General features: G+C 41.0%; 1 protein-coding gene across 2 annotated transcripts in view; it reads right to left on the reverse strand.

The window, feature by feature from the left end:
• Nucleotides 1-21,980, reverse strand: part of LOC128656461 (glutathione S-transferase 3) — a 125,462-nt gene that overhangs the window by 29,147 nt on the left and 74,335 nt on the right. For both annotated transcript variants that reach the window (XM_053710378.1, XM_053710379.1), the window contains 3 exons: nt 20,324-20,456; nt 14,555-14,696; nt 464-595 (listed from right to left, as the gene is read on the reverse strand). In XM_053710378.1, the coding sequence (XP_053566353.1) occupies nt 464-595; nt 14,555-14,696; nt 20,324-20,456 (407 nt within the window). The remainder of the gene's footprint in view (nt 1-463; nt 596-14,554; nt 14,697-20,323; nt 20,457-21,980) is intronic.

Below are 21,980 nucleotides of genomic sequence, written 5' to 3' on the forward strand. Positions count from 1 at the left end.
ATTTTCTACGATGACATCTCAGATCACAGCACGTTCTGCCTTGGGGCATGTGACATTTACAAAATATGACCATTGGATTCTTCATTGAGAGCACAAGACAAGTTAAAGAGGCTGCTTGCATACAGCAACACAGACGGTCATGAGACAGTGGTAGTTTCAGACCATATGGCACACATGGCCCAAGTAAATGTTAACAAGTGACCCCTTCTATAATTGCATTTCACTAAGTGCTAACTACACAGGCACAATGCCCAGATGATGTAGCCTATACCATTTGTACAATATATGGATAATAACATCGTTTTTTTGTTTTTAACTATTGTTACTATTAACAACATATTACTCACACTAATACTTCTAGAGATATAATTTGAGTATTTTAATGCAACTTTTTTAAGGTTACAAAGTTAAAGTTAAAACAATGACAATGTGAATATACAATATCAGTATTCCTTGTTTTTACCTTCAGGTGAGGGAAGCCAGATAAAATATCACTGTACAACTCTTCCATCATCAGAATAGCTTCCAGCAGGTGGACATCTGCCCAGCTAAGACAGTTTCCCACTAAGTAGTCCTGCCCATGATCTTTTAAGACCTGCAATAAAAATCATAGTGAATATGTGTGTAGGTATAATTCCGCCTGCATTTGTTCCAAGTAAGTTTGCTTGCTGAGGCCTAACCAAACTTTATTAATTAACATACAGTTAACAATGATGGACAAATTATTTCATATACATAAATCCAAGTTACATATATCAAAGGACAAAAAGATTATATAAAGAGACAACTTACAAATTAGTCTTTGTCTGCTCTTCTATACTGAGCCAACAATTGCCCTTTAAGGTTGGAGCAGAAAACGAAATAAAGGTTTTAAACTAACAGGTCAGTTATCCACTTCATATACTCCATGCAATATGCTGTTCGGACTTTGAGGTGTACAGAGGAATTTGTTAATGCAGGATAAGTAGGCACTATTGAATTGTAACGTCTCTTTACTGGCTCTTACCCTATAATATAAAAGGCCAAGTGTGTTTGCCCGAAGCTGTCATGCGCAGTAGAAACTGCGCGAGAACAAACACACCTGCCCTTCAACTGACCTGGCATCTGATCATCCGCCGCAAGAATAGTAGGCGTGACAGGGCGGGGCTGACCGGGCGTGGCGGTGTTCTATCAGATTCTACTCCTTTGTCAGAATCTGCTCCCTCTGACTGCGCATGCTCTGTATGACATAATCACACTCCACATATGTTAAATAGGATTGTGTGGAATGCGATTATGTATATCAGCAACATGCGCACTCAGAGGGAGCAGATTCTGACAAATTAAAAAGTGAATATATATATATATATAAACAGGGCAAAGTTCAATCACTTCTCACGGTAATGAAAAATGCGACAATGTGCTTTCATTGTCGTATTTTTCATCACCATGACAAGTAATTGAACTGAGTCCTGTATGTATATATATATATATTGGATGGTCTGAGGACGGAGATAACATCTCAGAAAACGTCACTATAACCTGTGAATAAAACTATTATTCTGTAGCCATGTCCCAGCAAGTGCTTTCCTATTTGGAGTGTATTGTTAGCACCCAGGGCAATTTGCAAATCGGAAAGTGTGTGCAGAGCTCTTGGGACATTTGTTATATATATATATATATAAATCAGTGACGTGCAGTGAGGTGAGAGGCAGGTGAGGCACTGGCTAGGATATGCCTTAATTCTTTAGATTTCCTTTGTTGAAGAAATAGCAATGTACATGGGTGAGCCAATCACATGAGGTATCTATTGTGCAGCCACCAATCAGCAGTTACTGAGCATATTTAGATATGATTTTCAACAAAGGATATCAAGAGAATGAAGGATATTAGATATTAGATGTAAATTGGACAGAGGGGGTGGGAGAGACAGGGAGAGAGAGATAATGAGACAAAGGGGAGAGAGAGACACAAAGAGAGACAGAGGGGAGAGAGACAGAGAAAGAGACCATGGGGGAGAATGAGACATGTAAGGAGAGGGAGTGGGAGAGACAGGGAGAGAGAGATGGATAGAGAGAGACAGAGGGGGAGAGGGAGAGAAATAGAGACACAGAGGGGAGAAAGAGAGAGAGAGACAGCGGGGGAGGGAGAAATAGAGACCCAGGGGGAGGGAGGGAGAGAGAGACAGAGGGGAGAGAGAGAGAGAGACAGAGGGGGAGAGAGACACAGAGGGGAGAGAGAGAGATAGAGGGGGAGGGAGAGAGAGGGGGAGGGAGAGATAGGGGGAGGGAGAGATAGGGGGAGGGAGAGGGGGGGAGAGGGGTTGAGAGGGGGAGAGGGGGAGAGAGAGACGGGATAGAGAGAGAGGGAAAAACAGATGGGATAGAGAGAGACAGAGGGGATAGAGAGAGAGAGAAACAGATGGGATAGAGAGAGAGAGACAGAGGGGATAGAGAGAGAGAGAGACAGAGGGGATAGATTCATGGGACAGGAAGTGTCACTGCTGCAATATGCTATTTAAAAGCAATAATTGGTTTGAAAAGTGTGCCTTCCACGACTGTAAGCAGACACAAAAGGTATGCAAAATACTCAGCTTCCCCAGCCTTTACCTTCACTACAGCCAGGCCAAGCAAGGCACTGGCTGGGGCAGCATTTCAGCCCGTCACTGAAGCATAGCCTTGGAGGAGGAGGTGAAGGAGAGGAGTACCCTAACTTATAGTTCCAGCCTACTTCACTTTATACTCTGGCTCTGGTGCTTACTGCTCATGTAACCTGCAATATCCTTTTTAGTGTCTCACTGTCTCCTGTAGTTTGCTGTCTTTCTGCATGGTCTCTGCTATCCTACTGCTTTACCCACCAACCGCTATAAGGATTCAGCAGCCACAAATGTGACTCTGCACAGGATGCTTCCTCCAGGAGGTTAAGTGCTTTACTGCCTCACCCCCCCCCAGCAAGAGAAACACATAGGAGCCCTTGGGATAGGGTGCATTTTTATTATGCCTGTATGTAGCTATAACATATGTATTTTCCCCTCTGACATAATGCAGATTTGTGGATTATAACAACGACAACAAGGGTGTGCAATTTGCCCTATTCTCTACAATTCTGTTCAGGGACAGAACAAGGACCTTCCCTTCCGTGGCTGCTGCTTCTCTCACAGCTGTTAAACGATGCTTTTCAAGAGGTTATTGCTCCTGAAAAGTGTCTTTTAACCCCTTAATGACCAAGGACGTACGCCACACGTCCTCAAAAAAAATACAGTTAATGATCGAGGACGTGTGGCGTACGTCCTTGGACTGGAAAGCAGCTGGAAGCGATCCTGCTCGCTTCCAGCTGCTTTCCGGTTATTGCAGTGATGCCTCGATATCGAGGCATCCTGCAATAACCCCCCTTGGCCATCCGATGCAGAGAGAGCCACTCTGTGGGCATGGGAGCGCGCGCGTGCACGGGGGGCGGCGGGCGGGCGCGTGCACGTGGCGGGAGCGGGAGGGAGCCGCTACACTACAGAAAAATAAACTGTGAAAAGTGAAAAAATAAAAAGTTTTGAAAGCTGTAAATAAACAGCTAAGGGATTTGGAAGGGGTGGGGGGTTGATCTTGGGGGGGGGGGAAGCTACACTACAGAAAAGGGCATTTTTTTTAAAAAAAAAGGCACATTTTTTTACTAAACTGGGTACTGGCAGACAGCTGCTAGTACCCAATAAGGCAGAGGGGGAGGGTTAGAGAGCTGTTTGGTGGGGGATCAGTGAGGCTGGGAGCTAAGGGGGATCCAACACAGCAGCATATGTAAATATGCTAAAAAAAAACAAAAAAAGCCCAAATATAGCTTTTATTTTAGTACTGGCAGAGTTTCTGCCAGTACTTAAGATGGCGGGGACAATTGTGGGGTGGGGGAGGGAAGAGAGCTGTTTGGGAGGGATCAGGGGGTCTCATGTTTCAGGCGGGAGGCTGAGCTCTACACTAAAGCTAAAATTAACCCTGCAAGCTCCCTACAAGCTACATAATTAACCCCTTCACTGCTAGCCATAATACACGTGTGAAATGCAGCGGCATTTGGCGGCCTTCTAATTACCAAAAAGCAACGCCAAAGCCATATATGTCTGCTATTTCTGAACAAAGGGGATCCCAGAGAAGCATTTACAACCATTTGTGCCATAATTGCACAAGCTGTTTGTAAATTATTTCAGTGAGAAACCTAAAATTGTGAAAAATTTTACGTTTTTTTTAATTTGATCGCATTTGGCGGTGAAATGGTGGCATGAAATATACCAAAATTGGCCTAGATCAATACTTGGGGTTGTCTACTACACTACACTAAAGCTAAAATTATCCCTAAAAGCTCCCTACATGCTCCATAATTAACCCCTTCACTGCTGGGCATAATACACGTGTAGTGCGCAGTGGCATTTAGCAGCCTTCTAATTACTAAAAAGCAACGCCAAAGCCATATATGTCTGCTATTTCTAAACAAAGGGGATCCCAGAGAAGAATTTACAACCATTTAAGCCATAATTGCACAAGCTGTTTGTAAATAATTTCAGTGAGAAACCAAAAGTTTGTGAAAAAATTAGTAAAAAAGTGAACGATTTTTTGTATTTAATCGCATTTGGCGGTGAAATGGTGGCATGAAATATACCAAAATGGGCCTAGATCAATACTTTGGGATGTCTACTAAAAAAAATATATACATGTCAATGGATATTCAGAGATTCCTGAAAGATATTAGTGTTCTAATGTAACTAGCGCTAATTTTGAAAAATAATGGTTTGGAAATAGCAAAGTGCTACTTGTATTTATGGCCCTATAACTTACAAAAAAAGCAAAGAACATGTAAACATTGGGTATTTCTAAACTCAGGACAAAATTTAGAAACTATTTAGCACGGGTGTTTTTTGGTGGTTGTAGATGTGTAACAGATTTTGGGGGTCATAGTTAGAAAAAGTGTGTTTTTATAAATTTTTTCCTCATATTTTATAATTTTTTTTATAGTAAATTATAAGATATGATGAAAATAATGGTATCTTTAGAAAGTCCATTTAATGGCGAGATAAACGGTATATAATATGTGTGGGTACAGTAAATGAGTAAGAGGAAAATTACAGCTAAACACAAACACCGCAGAAATGTAAAAATAGCCTTGGTCCCAAACGGACAGAAAATGGAAAAGTGCTGTGGTCATTAAGGGGTTAAAAGCTGTGAGAGAAGCATCAGCCACGGGAGGGAATGTCCTTGTTTTGTGATGAGACGGTCAACAAGGTATGGCTGTCACAAAAATCACAAACACTAACATCTGACATACATTTACAAGACAGGATACAATACATTAACATATGTCATATATTCTCATTGTTTATTTACAATTTTACAGCATATCTAATTGAGGAAAAAAAAGTTCTTGCCCTAAGTTTCAGATATGGCAACAGATTCAGAACAATACACGCTGATCCAGATACATATAAAATCTATGCCATTGTTAAATTAACAATGGCATAGATTTTATATGTATCTGGATCAGCGTGTATTGTTCTGAATCTGTTGCTATATCTGATACTTAGGGCGAGAACTTTTTTTTCCTCAATTAGATATGCTGTAAAATTGTAAATAAACAATGAGAATATATGACATACATGGGGAACAAAGACTGGACTTACTTACAGTCATGTCCGCAGCGTGTACTGTCCTGGTGGACCGTCGGGTTGAGCACTCCTGTCCACGACTCTGCGCCAGTGTCGGCTCAGCGGCAGCGCCCATGCTCCTACATGATAAAGAGAGCTGGGCGCCGATTGGCTCTGAGGCGCGAGAGCTGGGTGCTGATTGGCTCCGACTCCCCGAGGCACTTAGAGAGCAGCCTCTATGGGAGCATTATTAGTGGTATGGCGATTGGGCTGTGAGACTTCAGCGCATTAAGCGCCACTGGGGGCAGTCTGTAGCAGCTTATGAATGATATCCATATATTGCGCAAACGAGGGGAGGCAAGCTGAACGGCTCACACACAGCCTCTCCTTCTTTGTGCAATACTGCAATTAGGCAGCCTTATTGCGAAAAAATGGTGGCCTAGTCATTGGCGTGGAGTGGGGGGTTAGGGGGGGGTACATTTAGTGTAAAAAAATATATACTTCAATCACTGCACATGGATATCTCACGAAGGGAAGTACTCTCCGTTTTTTTTAATTAACATTTACTATGCAAAATACATATACATGCCCGAAAACGTTCACATGTATATGTATTTTGCATAATATATATATAATTTGCAAATCAGAAAGTGTGTGCAGAGCTCTTGGGACATTTGCTTTATATTTATATATATATATATATATATATATATATATTATGCACTTTTAATTTGTTTGACAGTATTACATTTCAACAGTGCATGCACGCATCTCGTAGCGGCAGCAAGATCCGACACAACTTCCTTGTCAGAATCTGCTCCCTCTGAGTGCGCATGTTACTGATTGACATAATCGCATTCCACACATCCCCAATTAACATATGTGGAGTGCAATTACGTCATACAGAGCATGCGCACTCAGAGGGAGCAGATTCTGACAAGGGAGCAGAATCTGATAGAAAACCGGGCGTGGCGCGGGAGAGGCGGACGGGGCAGGGCCGACTGGGCGTGACGCAGGCGGGGGCCGATAGGGCGTGACATGGGCGGGCCGGTCGTGACGTGGGCGGAGCTGGTCAAGGCAGAAGTGACTGGCCGGGCAGAAGTGACGGGGTCGGGCAGGGCGCCGTGGCCATGAGAGAGAGAGCACAAAAGAGGTGGGATAGAGAGAGAGCAAAAAAGGGGGGGTTGAGAGAGCAAAAGAGGGGGGATAGAGAGAGCAAAAGAGAGGGAGAGAGACAGCAAAAGAGAGGAGGAGAAAGGGGAGAGAGAGAGAGCAAAAGAGAGGGGAGAGAGAGCAAAAGAGAGGGGGAGAGAGAGAGAGCAAAAGAGAGGGGGGAGAGCTCAAAAGATAGGGGAAAGAGAGAGAGCGCAAAAGAGAGGAGGGAAAAGAGAGGGGGAGAGAGAGAGCAAAAGAGAGGGGGAGAGAGAGAGCAAAAGAGAGGGGGAGAGAGAGAGCAAAATAGAGGGGGAGAGAGAGCAAAATAGAGGGGGAGAGATACAGAAAAAGAGAGGGAGAGAGACAGCAAAAGAGAGGGGGAAGAGGGAACAAAAGAAAGGGGAGACAGAGAGAGAGCAAAAGAGGGGGATAGAGAGAGCAAAAGAGGGGGGATAGAGAGAGCAAAAGAGAATGAGACAGACAGCAAAAGAGATGGGGGAGAGAGAGCAAAATAAAGGGGAGAGAGAGAGCAAAAGAGGGGGGATAGAGAGAGCAAAAGAGAGGGAGAGAGACAACAAAAGAGAGGTAAAGAGAGAGCAAAAGAGATGGGGAGAGAGAGCAAAAGAGAGGGGGAGAGCACAAAAGAGAGGGGGAGAGAGAGCACAAAAGAGAGGGAGGAAAATAGAGGGAGGAGAGAGAGAGGAGGAGAGAGCAAAAGAGAGGGGGAAAGAGAGCAAAAGAGAGGGGGAGAGAGAGTACAAAAGAGAGTGGGAGAGAAAGAGCAAAATAGAGGGGGAGAGAGAAAGCAAAAGAGAGGGAGGAGAGAGAGCAAAAGAGAGGGGAGAGCAAAAGAGAGGGGGGAGAAAGAGAGAGAGAAAAAGAGAGGGGGAGAGCAAAAGAGAGGGGGGAGAGAGAGAGCAAAAGAGAGGAGGTAGAGAGAGCAAAAGAGAGGGGGGATAGAGAGAGAAAGTGGTGGGACCGCTGAACTGCAAAAAATGGGCAGTGTACACAGGCTTTAGGACTAGTTTATTATAAATTGACATGAGGGTACATGGTGGTGTGCCCAAAATATTTTTGGTATTTTGTTTCCTTAGCGAAGCCAGTATACATATGCCGTAGTGAAAAGAGCACACATAGCACAGTAGGTAGTAACCATCACTGGCACCCATGAGATTAACTGTGCTATATATATATATATATATATATATATATATATATATATATATATATATATATATATATATATATATATATATATATATATATATATATATATATATATATATATATGAGAGAACAAAAGACTATGAATACCACGCTATACTCTCAACTATTCTGTGTGAATACAATAGCAAAAAACAAATGTTAATTATAAAGTGCAAATAATATATAAAAGTCCACAGGATATTGTATATCTGAAAGATGGCAGCACAACAAAGAAAGGTATATGAATACTCCCAGTCTTCACAAAAAGTAGAAATGTTTAAAAGAATATGTGTCAGCGCCTTCCTTCCGTGGTATATATAAATATGTGAAAAGAGTGTGGGTCACAAATCCCCTATCCCAATGCACTTACTTCTAGAGACCTCAATCAGTATGAGGTAAGTAGTCACCAATAGTAGTCGTCACCCGTAGTAGCTGAAGAATCCAGGTCCGCAAAATAATCAGTCAGGAACACCGGAAGAATAAATCAGCTGTGCTCAGACTGAAGTGGTAAGTCAGATCTCCACAGTGTGTCTTTTTCTTGATGCATGGAGAGTCTCAGAGGAGCTGTAGCTTGTTAGAAGATTTTTCTTTCCTTCCCTATGAAATTGTAGAGTACCCCACATATGCTGAGAAGGCTTGTGCACCAGCATTCAAACACCACACTTGCTCAGAGAGTCAGTAGTGGCTTGTATGACAAAAAATAAAGGGACTGTCCATGCATCAAGAAAAAGACACACTGTGGAGATCTGACTTACTACTTCAGTCTGAGCAAAGCTGATTTATTCTACCGGTGTTCCTGACTGATTATTTTGTGGACCTGGATTCTTCAGCTACTACGGGTGACGACTACTATTGGTGTCTACTTACCTCATACTGATTGAGGTCTCTAGAAATAAGTGCATTGGGATAGGGGATTTGTGACCCCACACTCTTTTCACATAGATATATATACCACGGAAGGAAGGCGCTGACACATATTCTTTTGAACATATATATATATATATATATATATATATATACACTAGTAAGGAGGACAAAACATTTTTGGCTCCTAAATTGCTGGGCTGGCTTCTAGTTTTTGAACAAAATTTATCAAGCACTGCAACAATTTTCAAATTCTAAACCAGTTGTAATAAAAACAAGTTTTCGCATAGCCCGCAAGTGTTTATTTATAATTGCAGTTATAGGGTTGGGCTTTATTAAAATAGATTTTAAACTCATATTGACAAAAATATTATAATAGGTATAACTGCAAAAGTGCCACCAGTGTCTTAGCACAGTGTTTCTCAACTGTGGTCCTCAAGTACCCCCAACAGGCCAGGTTTTAATTATAGCTGAACTAGAACACAGCTGAAATAATCAGCTGATCAGTAACCATGGTTACTAACCTGCTCTCACCCATCAGCTGATTATTTCACCTGTGCACTGGTTCAGTTAAAATCAAAACTTGGCCTGTCGGGGGTACTTGAGGATCGCATTTGAGAAACACTATCTTAGGAGACTAAACACACACAAAGCATTAAATAATTATGTATACTTCTCTTGAACTCAAGACAGGCCCATGAGGAAAAAAAGCAGACAGCATGGAATGGTCAGTCTTGGGTGGCTAATCCAGACTCAATCAGGAGTTCCTAAGTTTTTATCATAAGTCTGCTCTTACCTTCAGTCTGCAGCACCACCAGAGGAAAGGCCCTGATAATCAAATATTCTCCATTTTAGAGAGAAATGATAGTGCAGACAGCACAGGGGCTTACCAGTCTAAGAAAAGGGGCTGGCCCTGGAAGTTGCAGAGAGATGTGAGATGCCTACCATAAAGCTCTCCGCTCAGATGAGATGACCTAAAATGATCCTACAGCACTGTGAGACCTCTCACAAGATTCTAGAAAAGCAATTTTTTCTTCACTTCTCTAAGGGGCGTTCCCTGCATTTCTTTAGGTGAGAGACAAGCTCTGTGCATTTAAACTTTGTGCTTTGTAGTTTACATTACTTTACACTTCAGATTCTGTCCTATAAATTTTATTACATTTAAGCTTTGCCCTTTTTATTTTGTATTTTAATACATATAGATCATGTATACAGCTGTGTATTTAGGATTGTGATTTTACAAATTTTGATTATGCTTTGTAAGTTTCTATTGTTAATACTTTGTATATTTCTGTGTATCTTCTACAAATTACATTGCACTTTGTAAATAAAATTGAGTGTCGGAAATAGGGAGGGACAGGGTAGTTCCCAGGGTGTGTCTCAATCTCTCTCACAATTCTCATGATTTTCTCTAAGCATTTAACACCAGTAGGTCTCACTGATTTATCTCGCCAGCTGTATACAGGTGAACTAGATGCAAAATTCACAATACACTTATAAAACTTCTCAGTTTGCAGAACATACAAATTAAACTGAAATGTTTTCCCTACCGTATACTTTTATGTCTGTAAAATAAGTGTATTGTGAATTTTTTTTTTTTTCAAAAGGCTTTATTGAAGTGAGTAGATACAGAATAACAAAGTTGTAATCTTGTACAATAAGTAAGTATTGTGAATTTTATGTAAACTTGACCCGCATACATCTGGCCAGATAAATTAGTGAGACATGAAGGTAAAATGCTTAGAACATATCATGAGAATTGTGAGACAGATTCAGATAAATCCTGGAAACTTCCCTGTCCCTCCCACTTTTCCACATCGAAACATAGAATAAATACAAAGTGCAATGTAATTTGTAAAATATACACATAAACATATAAAATATAATCCCAATGTGTTAGTTACATTGAAACTGTCAAAGCATAATCAGAATTTGTAAAATCACAATCCTAACACACTGATGTTTACAGAATCCATATGCATTAAAATACAAAACAGAAAGTGCAAAGCTTAAAGGGATACTAAACCCGCATTTTTTTATTTTATAATTCTGATGCAATTTTAAACAACTTTCTAATATACTCCTATTATCAATTTTTCTTCTTTCTCTTGGTATCTTTATTTAAAAAAGCAGGAATGAAAGCTTAGGAGCCAACCCATTTTTAGTTCAGCACCCTGGATAGGGCTTGCTGATTGGGGACTACATTTAGCCACCAATCAGGAACCACTACCCAGATGCTGAACCTAAAATGTGCTGGCTCCTAAACTTTCATTCCTGCTTTTCAATTAAAGATACCAAAAGAACAAAGAAAAATTGATAATAGGAGTAAATTAGAAAGTTGCTTAAAATTGCATGATCTATCTGAATCATAAAAGTTTAATTTTGACTAGACTATCCCTTAAAGTCTAAAAAATATCAAATTTAAAAGCACACAGTGTAAATGTAACAAAACTTTTGTTCATGCAGGGCTATATTGCACTGAGCTTGTCTCTCCTTCACTTCCAGTGCAGAGAACGCCCCTTAGAGAAGTATAGCAAAATCTGACTTTCTAGAATCTTGTGAGGATCATTTTACATCATCTCATCTGAATGGAAAGATTTAGATCATTAGGGCCCAAGTCCTGCAGTTATTATCAGCCAAATATACCTGGAACTTCATCTTTCTGTTTGTGCTGGCATTAAAGTTTGTAACAGTGCTGTGTTCCTGGTATGATCTCTGGTTTTGCTGTTAGTTATATACTCATGACCCCTTAAGGACCAGAAATTTTAGGGTCTTGTTGTTTTCTTTTTTTGTTTTTTTACCTACCAAAAATATATATATATATTTTAGTAAACATCCAGAAGCGATCATATTATATGTATAATGTTTTTTAAATTTTTTAGAAAACTTTGGGTTTCTCACTGAAATTATTTACACACATCTACTGCAGTCATAAGACAAATGGTTGTAAACATACGCACTTAAAGTGAAAGTAAATCCTAGCATTGTACAAACGCTAGGATTTACTATTGAAACAAATAAAGGGGACTTTCATTCATGAAGTATAAGATACTTCATGTAGAAAGCTCCTTTATTTGATTCAATCGATCGCTGCTCTTAGCTGCTACAGCAGCCCATGGCTAAATAATTTTTTGGCTAAGAGGTGACGTTTTCACCTCTTAGCTAATAGCTGTGCGGTAAATCCGGCTCCCATAGGCGTCAACCCCTAACTATTAATAATGTAGCAAATAGATTGAACTTCCAAAATTGATTAATTTAATTAATTTGAAATGTAACATTAAGACATGGGTACAAGAAATCCTATGTAACCGCTAAACACCTTGAGCTAAAAACTTTTTACTATACCTGACAAAGACTCCGTAATCTGTATAGTGGAGGTCACAAATCTAATAGATGATAAACGATACAAAGCAACTGGTACGAGTGGTGATAGTTTAAACAGAAGAGTGTGAGCAATAAAGTTGACTTTCAGTCAAATAGATTGGAATTCCAATATTTATCCAAAATTATCCAATTAAACAAAAGCGTTACTACACTATAGTTGCTTTAACTGCCGCTGTTTTGCAAAATTCAGTGACTAGCCAATATGAAAATGCAATATACAGAAGACATGACTAGCACTCAAAATACCTACCCAACAGGTTGGAAATGTTAATAGAATCAAACCACGGTGGTTTAAAATCATTATAAACAGCTGGAAACTGTAGTTTATGTATACCCTCGTCACAACACTAAACAATACTTTTCCCAATCTAATGGATCTAAAACATTAAAAACAGTGGAACGGAAACGCTAATTTATATACCCCGCTGGTAAATTAATACCAAAAAATACATACTTAATATTTGGAAACCATCTGAAATACATACAATATTGCCTTGTGTAATATAATGAGTAATATCAGTTACAAACAAATGTGTATGTAACAATATAAATCGATACACTCACAAATACCGTAACACAACATGTAACTGAGTAAATCTCCTATTACACATTCACTTGTTCCAGAAGGTGAACAGCAACAAGGCAAAATCTAATATTAAGCAAAAGCCTTTCAGTGTTTTTGTATAGTAACTCTTATATCAGTATTAGTGCTGGTTATTGAAAAGGGCATACCTCTAAATTCATATGCATGGAACTAATGCAAAACAATTTAGAGTGAATACACAACAAACACTGAAAATCAGCTACATATTTAATCTATTGTGACAAAATTATTACATGAAGTACTTAACTCCTTATATATTTAGATAACTTAACACTCGATTGGCACTCAACAATAAAAATATATATAAAAAAGGAAAAACAATACTGTTTATTCATTAGAAGTACTACAAGTGTCAAGTGTGTTGGAGATACAGTGTTGGAGTATATACAATTCCATTACATTGTTTTAACCTATGAAAATCTCTTTTATAGTGAGTTCACAAGTAATTGGAAAGTATAAATATACAGAAAAATTGAACTCATTACTCATCAATCTAGTTGTGTTTTTAAAACATACATTTTTACATTTTTAATGTTTCCCATAAAAGTTAAATTTTAAATATTACTGAACGATACCCCTGAGAATTTGATGTTACCAAATATATAGAGGGAGTGAGAAGTGCTACTTAGATGCATTTTTTGGTCAAATTCTCTCTTTTTTGACATTAACCTTACAAGGTTGTAAAAGCTTGCCTGGGATCCTCTTTGTTCATAAATAGCAGACATGAATGGCTTTGCTATAGCTTTTTGGTAATTAGAAGGCCAATAATTGCAGCTGTTCATCACACTTCTAATATTTCCGGCAGTGAAGGGGTTTATCAGGTTGCTTGCAAGGTTAATTCTAGCTTTAGTGCAGAGATTACCCTCCCACTTGCTACTTTCCACCTCCTGATCCCTACCTGATCCCTCCCAAACAGCTCTTTTCCCTCCCTCACCCCCTACTGGTCACCACCATCTTAGGTACTGCATGCATTTTTAGGGCATTTTTACTTTAGGGATCCCCCTCCTCCCTCCCAATTCCCTGATCCCTCCCAAAGAGCTCTCTAACCCTCCCCTCCTCTCACTTGTGATTAATTTAGTGATTGATGCCTTCTGCCCCTGGCTGCGGTCATAGCTGTCAAAGCTGACATTGAGGACTGCATCATGAGACAGAAGGTTGGACGTAGGTACTATGTCAACAGGGTACGCTGTGCAAAGTCAGCATCCTGGATAGCGCTTGCTTATTGGTGGCTTATTGGTTTTTTTTTAAAAAAATTATCCGACTCCTAAGCTTTACATTCTGCTTTTTAAATAAAGATATCATGAGGAAGAATTAAATAAAATGATAATAGGATTAAATTAGAAATTTGCTTAAAATTGCATAATTTATCTGAATCATTAAAGTAAACATTTGGGTTTAGTATCCCTTATAACTAATGCACTAGAAGTGAAATAATAACACTGCACATCCCCGGCAGCCATCTCTGTTATGGCCGTCATGAGTATAACTCTTGTGTGGCATCCGGCTTCCCTCCCGCGTGAGCAATGCTTCCTTTGTCATGGCCACCGCAAATTTGAAATAGCCCTTGCAAACTCCTGGGCCTACATCAGTATGCTCCCATGGAAAGGAATTTCATTTTTGCAAAAGGAGGACAACAGAGGTAAATTGAAAAATCTTTTAAATTTGAATTATGAACATTTAATTTGGACTTTCATGTACATCTAATAAAATGAGAGAGGAATACATCTTCTTAAATAGCTATTACTTACTTTTTCATAGACTGGGAAATATCTATTCACTGCTTTGTCTTTAATGACGTTCCGTTGGTTTTCAATATCGACTTCAGGCAGGAAGAAGTGATATATAATCATGGCCATAAGGTCAGTAGTCCCATCCACATACATGTCAATGCTGAAAAACAAACCATCAGTGGCACATCTGATATTAAATCTGCTTTCATCACTGTAACATTTCCGTTTAGTTCTTATTCTGTAGTGTTTTAAATCTACTTGCTGAGTATTATTAGAACAGTTAAATTGAATGTAAACTTTACGTATTTGCTGGCTAGTATATAAAATTACTATAAAAAAACAGGGGCACTTTCATATGGTAAATATTTTAGAAATGAAGTGTCTTAAAAAAAATGAATCAATGAAAGTGGCCTTGTTTTTTATAGTAATTGTATATACTAGCCAGCAAATACGTAAAGTTTACAATCACTTTAAAGGGGCAGTAAACCTAGAACATAATGTTACATAATTCTGCACATAGTGCAGAATTATATAACATTATCTTAGCCAAACTTTATGTAACATAATATTTCCTATGAATTTTGATTAAAAAAAGAGGGTTTTTCAGCCCGCCGTTCTTGCTCTACTGAGCGGGTCTGGTTTTCCCCCTGAGCGCATCTGGGCCGCTGTCTAGTCACAGCCCAGCCCGATCGCGCCATTAAACTCAATGCAGCTCGTTCCTGCTCTGTCTGATAGTGGGAGCGAGCTGCATTGTGGGTAATGGCGCGATCAAGCCGGGCTGTGACTAGACAGCTGCCCAGATGCGCTCAGGGGAAAAACCAGACCCGCTCAGTAGAGCAAGAGCGGCGGGCTGAAAAACCCCTCTTTTTTTAATCAAATTTCATAGGCAATATTATGTTACATAAAGTTTGGCTAAGATAATGTTATATAATTCTGCACTATGTGCAGAATTATGTAACATTATGTTCTAGGTTTACTGCCCCTTTAAATCAACCTAGCAGTACAACGTACATTGTAAAGTATTATTTCAGCCTGTTCTCACCAGTTCTTAAGAACATGTTCATTAAAATGTAGAAAGTGTAAAGGTTCTGTATTATAGAGAAGAACCTGCTGCTAAAATGTCAGAATCCCACCAGAACCTGTTGCTAAAATGTCAGAATCCCACCAGAACCTGCTGCTAAAATGTCAGAATCCCACCAGAACCTGCTGCTAAAATGTCAGAATCCCACCAGAACCTGCTGCTAAAATGTCAGAATCCCACCAGAACCTGCTGCTAAAATGTCAGAATCCCACCAGAACCTGCTACTAAAATGTCAGAATCCCACCAGAACCTGCTGCTAAAATGTCAGAATCCCACCAGAACCTGCTGCTAAAATGTCAGAATCCCACCAGAACCAGCTGCTAAAATGTCAGAATCCCACCAGAACCTGCTGCTAAAATGTCAGAATCCCACCAGAACCTGCTACTAAAATGTCAGAATCCCACCAGAACCTGCTGCTAAAATGTCAGAATCCCACCGGAACCTGCTGCTAAAATGTCAGAATCCCACCAGAACCTGCTGCTAAAATGTCAGAATCCCACCAGAACCTGCTGCTAAAATGTCAGAATCCCACCAGAACCTGCTACTAAAATGTCAGAATCCCACCAGAACCTGCTGCTAAAATGTCAGAATCCCACCAGAACCTGCTACTAAAATGTCAGAATCCCACCAGAACCTGCTACTAAAATGTCAGAATCCCACGAGAACCTGCTGCTAAAATGTCAGAATCCCACCAGAACCTGCTACTAAAATGTCAGAATCCCACCAGAACCTGCTGCTAAAATGTCAGAATCCCACCAGAACCTGCTACTAAAATGTCAGAATCCCACCAGAACCTGCTGCTAAAATGTCAGAATCCCACCAGAACCTGCTACTAAAATATCAGAATCCCACCAGAACCTGCTGCTAAAATGTCAGAATCCCACCAGAACCTGCTACTAAAATGTCAGAATCCCACCAGAACCTGTTGCTAAAATTTCAGAATCCCATCGGAACCAGTTGCTAAAAATTTGGAATACCACCACTACCACTAATCAGAGGTTAAAATTACATATTGGCCAACAATAATGCAGTAAAACGGAACTTAATACTTTTGTTGTAACATGCTACACTGCAAATCATGGAGTTAAGCAAATTATTAGTTACTAGTCCTAAAGCCCGTTCACACGGGCCGTGTGGTTTATTTTTATTTGTATATTCTCTCTCTCTGCCCTATCTCTCTCTCTCCCCTCTTTCTCCCCCCTGTCTCTCTCACTCTCTCCCCCTGTCTCTCTCACTCTATCCCCCCTGTCTCTCTCACTCTCACTCCCCTGTCTCACTCTCACTCCCCTGTCTCTCTCTCTCTCCCCTGCCTCTCTCTCCTCCACCCTGTCTCTCTCTCTCTCCCCTGTCTGTCTCTCTCTCTCCCCTCTCTCTCTCTCCCCCCCTGTCTCTCTCTCTCCCCCCCTGTCTCTCTCTCTCCCCCCTGTCTCTCTCACCCTCTCCCCCTGTCTCCCTCTCCCCTGTCTCTCTCACCCTCTCCCCTGTCTCCCTCTCCCCTGTCTCTCTCACCCTCTCCCCTGTCTCCCTCTCCCCTGTCTCCCTCTCCCCTGTCTCCCTCTCCCCTGTCTCCCTCTCCCCTGTCTCCCTCTCCCCTGTCTCTCTCTCCCTCTCCCCTGTCTCTCTCTCCCTCTCCCTTGTCCCCCTGTCTCCCTCTCCCCTGTCTCCCTCTCCCCTGTCTCCCTCTCCCCTCTCTCCCTCTCCCCTCTCTCCCTCTCCCCTGTCTCCCTCTCCCCTGTCTCCCTCTCTCCCTCTCCCCTCTCTCCCTCTCCCCTCTCTCCCTCTCCCCTCTCCCCTCTCTCCCTCTCCCCTGTCTCCCTCTCCCCTGTCTCCCTCTCCCCTGTCTCCCTCTCCCCTGTCTCCCTCTCCCCTGTCTCCCTCTCTCCCTCTCTCCCTCTCCCCTGTCTCCCTCTCCCCTGTCTCCCTCTCCCCTGTCTCCCTCTCCCCTGTCTCTCTCACCCTCTCCCCTGTCTCCCTCTCCACTGTCTCTCTCTCCCTCTCCCCTGTCTCCCTCTCCCCTGTCTCCCTCTCCCCTCTCACCCTCTCCCCTGTCTCCCTCTCCCCTCTCACCCTCTCCCCTGTCTCCCTCTCCCCTGTCTCCCTCTCCCCTGTCTCCCTCTCCCCTGTCTCCCTCTCTCCCTCTCCCCTGTCTCCCTCTCCCCTGTCTCCCTCTCCCCTGTCTCCCTCTCCCCTGTCTCCCTCTCCCCTCTCTCCCTCTCCCCTCTCTCCCTCTCCCCTGTCTCCCTCTCCCCTGTCTCCCTCTCCCATGTCTCCCTCTCCCCTGTCTCTCTCACCCTCTCCCCTGTCTCCCTCTCCCCTGTCTCCCTCTCTCCCTCTCCCCTGTCTCCCTGTCTCCCTCTCCCCTGTCTCCCTCTCCCCTGTCTCCCTCTCCCCTGTCTCCCTCTCCCCCTCTCCCCTCTCTCCCTCTCCCCTCTCTCCCTCTCTCCCTCTCCCCTGTCTCCCTCTCCCCTGTCTCCCTCTCCCCTGTCTCCCTCTCCCCTGTCTCCCTCTCCCCTGTCTCTCTCTCCCTCTCCCCTGTCTCCCTCTCCCCTGTCTCCCTCTCCCCTGTCTCCCTCTCCCCTGTCTCCCTCTCCCCTGTCTCTGATCAGCTGCTTTCAACGGCTATTTGCGTGCGCGTGCGCAGGGTGCGAGGGTGCGTGCGCATTCTGCAAGGGGGATCTCATGTCAACGATTAGTTGCGTGCGTGTGGGTTCGCGTGCGCATGTGAGTGCGAGGGTGCGTGCGCATTCTGCAAGGGGGATCTCATGTGTCGCGGTGAAAGTTTTGTCAGCTACGCTAAGTGGGTGCGAGGGTGGTGCGTGCGCATTCAGCAAGGGGGGTCAAAGTGCTCACATCAGTTTCAAGCGGGGTCAAAGTGCTGACATCAGTTTTTTTTTCAGCTACAATCTTGCTAAGTGGGTGCGAGAGTGCGCGCGTGCGAAGTATCAACAGCTAGCCAAGGGTGCGCGTCTGTCTGAACTGCGCATGACGGCTTCAGACAAACTCTTGTCTTTTATAATATAGGATTATGCATATCTTAAAAAAAAAAAAAAAGAAAGAAAGAAAGCTGCATGATGGGACCTGATAGAATTGTAGCCAGGCGCAGTCTAACGGATTGCAAGGGCAACTTCTATAAAGACAGCTGCGCATTTCCTTGCAAGCGATGATTAAACACTGTGCGGCAGTGTAGGAATATTCTTGATACCTCAGAGCTATGGAAATTTCCATCCAATAGATGGCGCTGTGCCATACTCATTTTCATCCAATAGATGGCGCTGTGCAATATTAATTTTCATCCAATAGATGGCGCTGTGTCATATTAATTTTCATCCAATAGATGGCGCTGTGCCATATTAATTTTCATCCAATAGATGGCGCTGTGCAATATTAATTTTCATCCAATAGATGGCGTTGTGCCATACTCATTTTTATCCAATAGATGGCAATGTGCCATATTAATTTTCATCCAATAGATGGCGCTGTAATGATCTATGTTGTTTTTCATTGTATCAGCAGCATATATTATGCTGTCATTCGTTTCATGCAATAGATTGCACTGTAATAGTATTTTTTGTTACTTTATCTCTGTACATATATTTACTTGTGACAATGTCCTATATTCTTGTGTACAGTAAAAATTTCCAGTTATCTTCAGTTACATATTTATCTTAGTATCATGTATGGCAGCAGTAATTGCAACAGTTTTTATTTTGTTTGCATTGCCATACATTTGAAGGGACATTATACACTTTATTTTTCTTTGCATAAATGTTTTGTAAATTATCCATTTTATATAGCCCATAACTTTTTTTTTTTTTAAATGTATAGTTTTGCTTACTTTTAAATAATATTGCGCTGATTTTCAGACCTGTCCTAACCAAGCCCCAAACTTTTAGGAGAATACTGATGTGTAGCTACTCCAGCTTGCTCCTGTTTGTGTAAAGAGTCTTTTCATATGCAGAGGAAGAGCGAGGGTCTTCTTTTTTTGCTATAGAACCACTTGCAGTGGGTGGTCCAGCTTACCTTTTCAACAGTGCTAAAGCTAAGCTTCTAAGTAAGTTTTTAAACGGTTTTATACTGGATCTTTATACCAGTATCTGTGCATATTACTCTTTATAGTAGTGTCTATTACATGCAGTTACATTAAAATTGGTGTATACTGTCCCTTTAATGCTGAAGAAACGTGCACACTCCTGAACCTAACTTAATATGCTGTCACTGGGAGGAGCTAATTTTCAACAAATTAAATCAAGTAAAGGCAGTACATTTGATAACAGAAGTGTAGAGTTGTTGTTTGTTTTTTTTGTGTGCTTTTTTTAAATGCACTCTCTTTCTAAATCATCATCTACAACAGTACATGGTATAATAATGAAACATACAGATCTACAACAGTACATGGTATAATAATGAAACATACAGATCTACAACAGTACATGGTATAATAATGAAACATACAGATCTACAACAGTACATGGTATAATAATGAAACATACAGATCTACAACAGTACATGGTATAATAATGAAACATACAGATCTACAACAGTACATGGTATAATAATGAAACATACAGATCTACAACAGTACATGGTATAATAATGAAACATACAGATCTACAACAGTACATGGTATAATAATGAAATATACAGATAGCTAAGGAAAAACATAAATAGTGTAAAAAAACAAACAAACAAAAGTCTGGTGTCCTTACTATGCTCTCTCCTTTATGTTTTTTCCATACAGGCTATATCTGGCAGCTATGTAATTCAGGATGGCTTTTGTTTGTACAAGTTTAAGTCCATCTATTTCCACCAAGGGAACTTGTTGAAACATCAAGGATCCACCTGTATAAAAACAATGTAACAATAATATCAATAAGACAGAATAAAAAATAGCATTGCACTTCATTTTGGACCCAATGGGCTCTAATCCCAAGTAGTGTAACAGGTTTTTGCCCTCATTAAAGTGAATGTTAACTTTATTAAATTAAAGGCCAGTATCAAAAAATAATCTTAAAAACAGGGGCACTTTAATTCATTAAAGTTTACAAAGATGCTTATTTTTTAAAAATACAGGTAGCCCTCAGTTTACGCCGGGGTTAGGTTCCAGAAGGAATGGTTGTAAATCGAAACTGTTGTAAATTGAAACCCAGTTTATAATGTAAGTCAATGGGATGTGAGGGAGATAGGTTCCAGGCCCCTCTCAAAATTGTCATAAGTAACACCTAATACATTATTTTTAAAGCTTTGAAATGAAGACTTTAAATGCTAAACAGCATTATAAACCTAATAAAATAATCACACAATACAGAATATATAATTAAACTAAGTTAAATGAACAAAAACATTTGCTAAACAGCATTATAAACCTAATAAAACAATCACACAACACAGACTTCACTTGCATTTTTCTGCAAACAGTTATTTCTATGCATTCCAATCTGGACTTATTTATATACAGGAAGATCCTGTTCCTTTGAAATCTGCTTGATAGCTCAGGTCTGGTTAAACTGATTAATTTCAGCTTGCTTGGCTTTGCTGCAACACAAGCGGACAGCGCCACCTACTGGCCATTTTAATAAATGAACTGCTTCTCAATGCTTTTTAATAGCAGTCACATGACTGGAAAAAAGGTTGTTATTCTGAAACGGTGTAAATTGAACCGTTGTAAAACGAGGGCCACCTGTACTTACCTTTGCATTATGGTAAATATAACGCTGATTCTCCGCCCACAGCTCCTGCTTTCTTTAGCATATAGATGACAAATCTGTCTTCCTCCAATCGCCAAAGGGGGCACACAACGATTGGAGGAAGCCGGATTTGTCATCGTTCTGCTAAAGAAAACAGGAGCTGCAGGCTGAGGATCTGCGTTATGTTTACAACAGGGATGGTGCTAGGATTTTTGGCTACATAGTCAAAGACATATTTTGCTGCGTCCCAACCCCCAGAGAAATTATACACTCTGCAATTACGGCTTTTCAACAAAGTGTTATTGAGATGTGTTAATCAACTATAGATAACTATTTTATTTCTAATAATAGAGAAAATAGATTTTCGTTATCAAATTCTTGATTGATAATGTGATTATTATAACCATAATTGCTATTATGGTTAATGTCTGCATGACAAAACACACCAAAGTGGTGGCTCCGTACAACATAGCAAATCAGTGGTGGCTCTGCATAATGAATGAAACATTAGTGACAATATATAAAACACACAAACAGGGAGGCATTAAAACCTCTTTTCTTTTTCACCATTATACCTAGACTGATACTACCATGTCTAAGAGGAAAGTATTGACGCAGAGAACCTGTCTCCAATCGCCACTTAAAATTTAAGAGCGCAGAATCGCTCTGTTGTTCAATC

This window comes from Bombina bombina, chromosome 4 (assembly GCF_027579735.1).
Source record: "Bombina bombina isolate aBomBom1 chromosome 4, aBomBom1.pri, whole genome shotgun sequence".
NCBI lineage: Eukaryota > Metazoa > Chordata > Amphibia > Anura > Bombinatoridae > Bombina > Bombina bombina.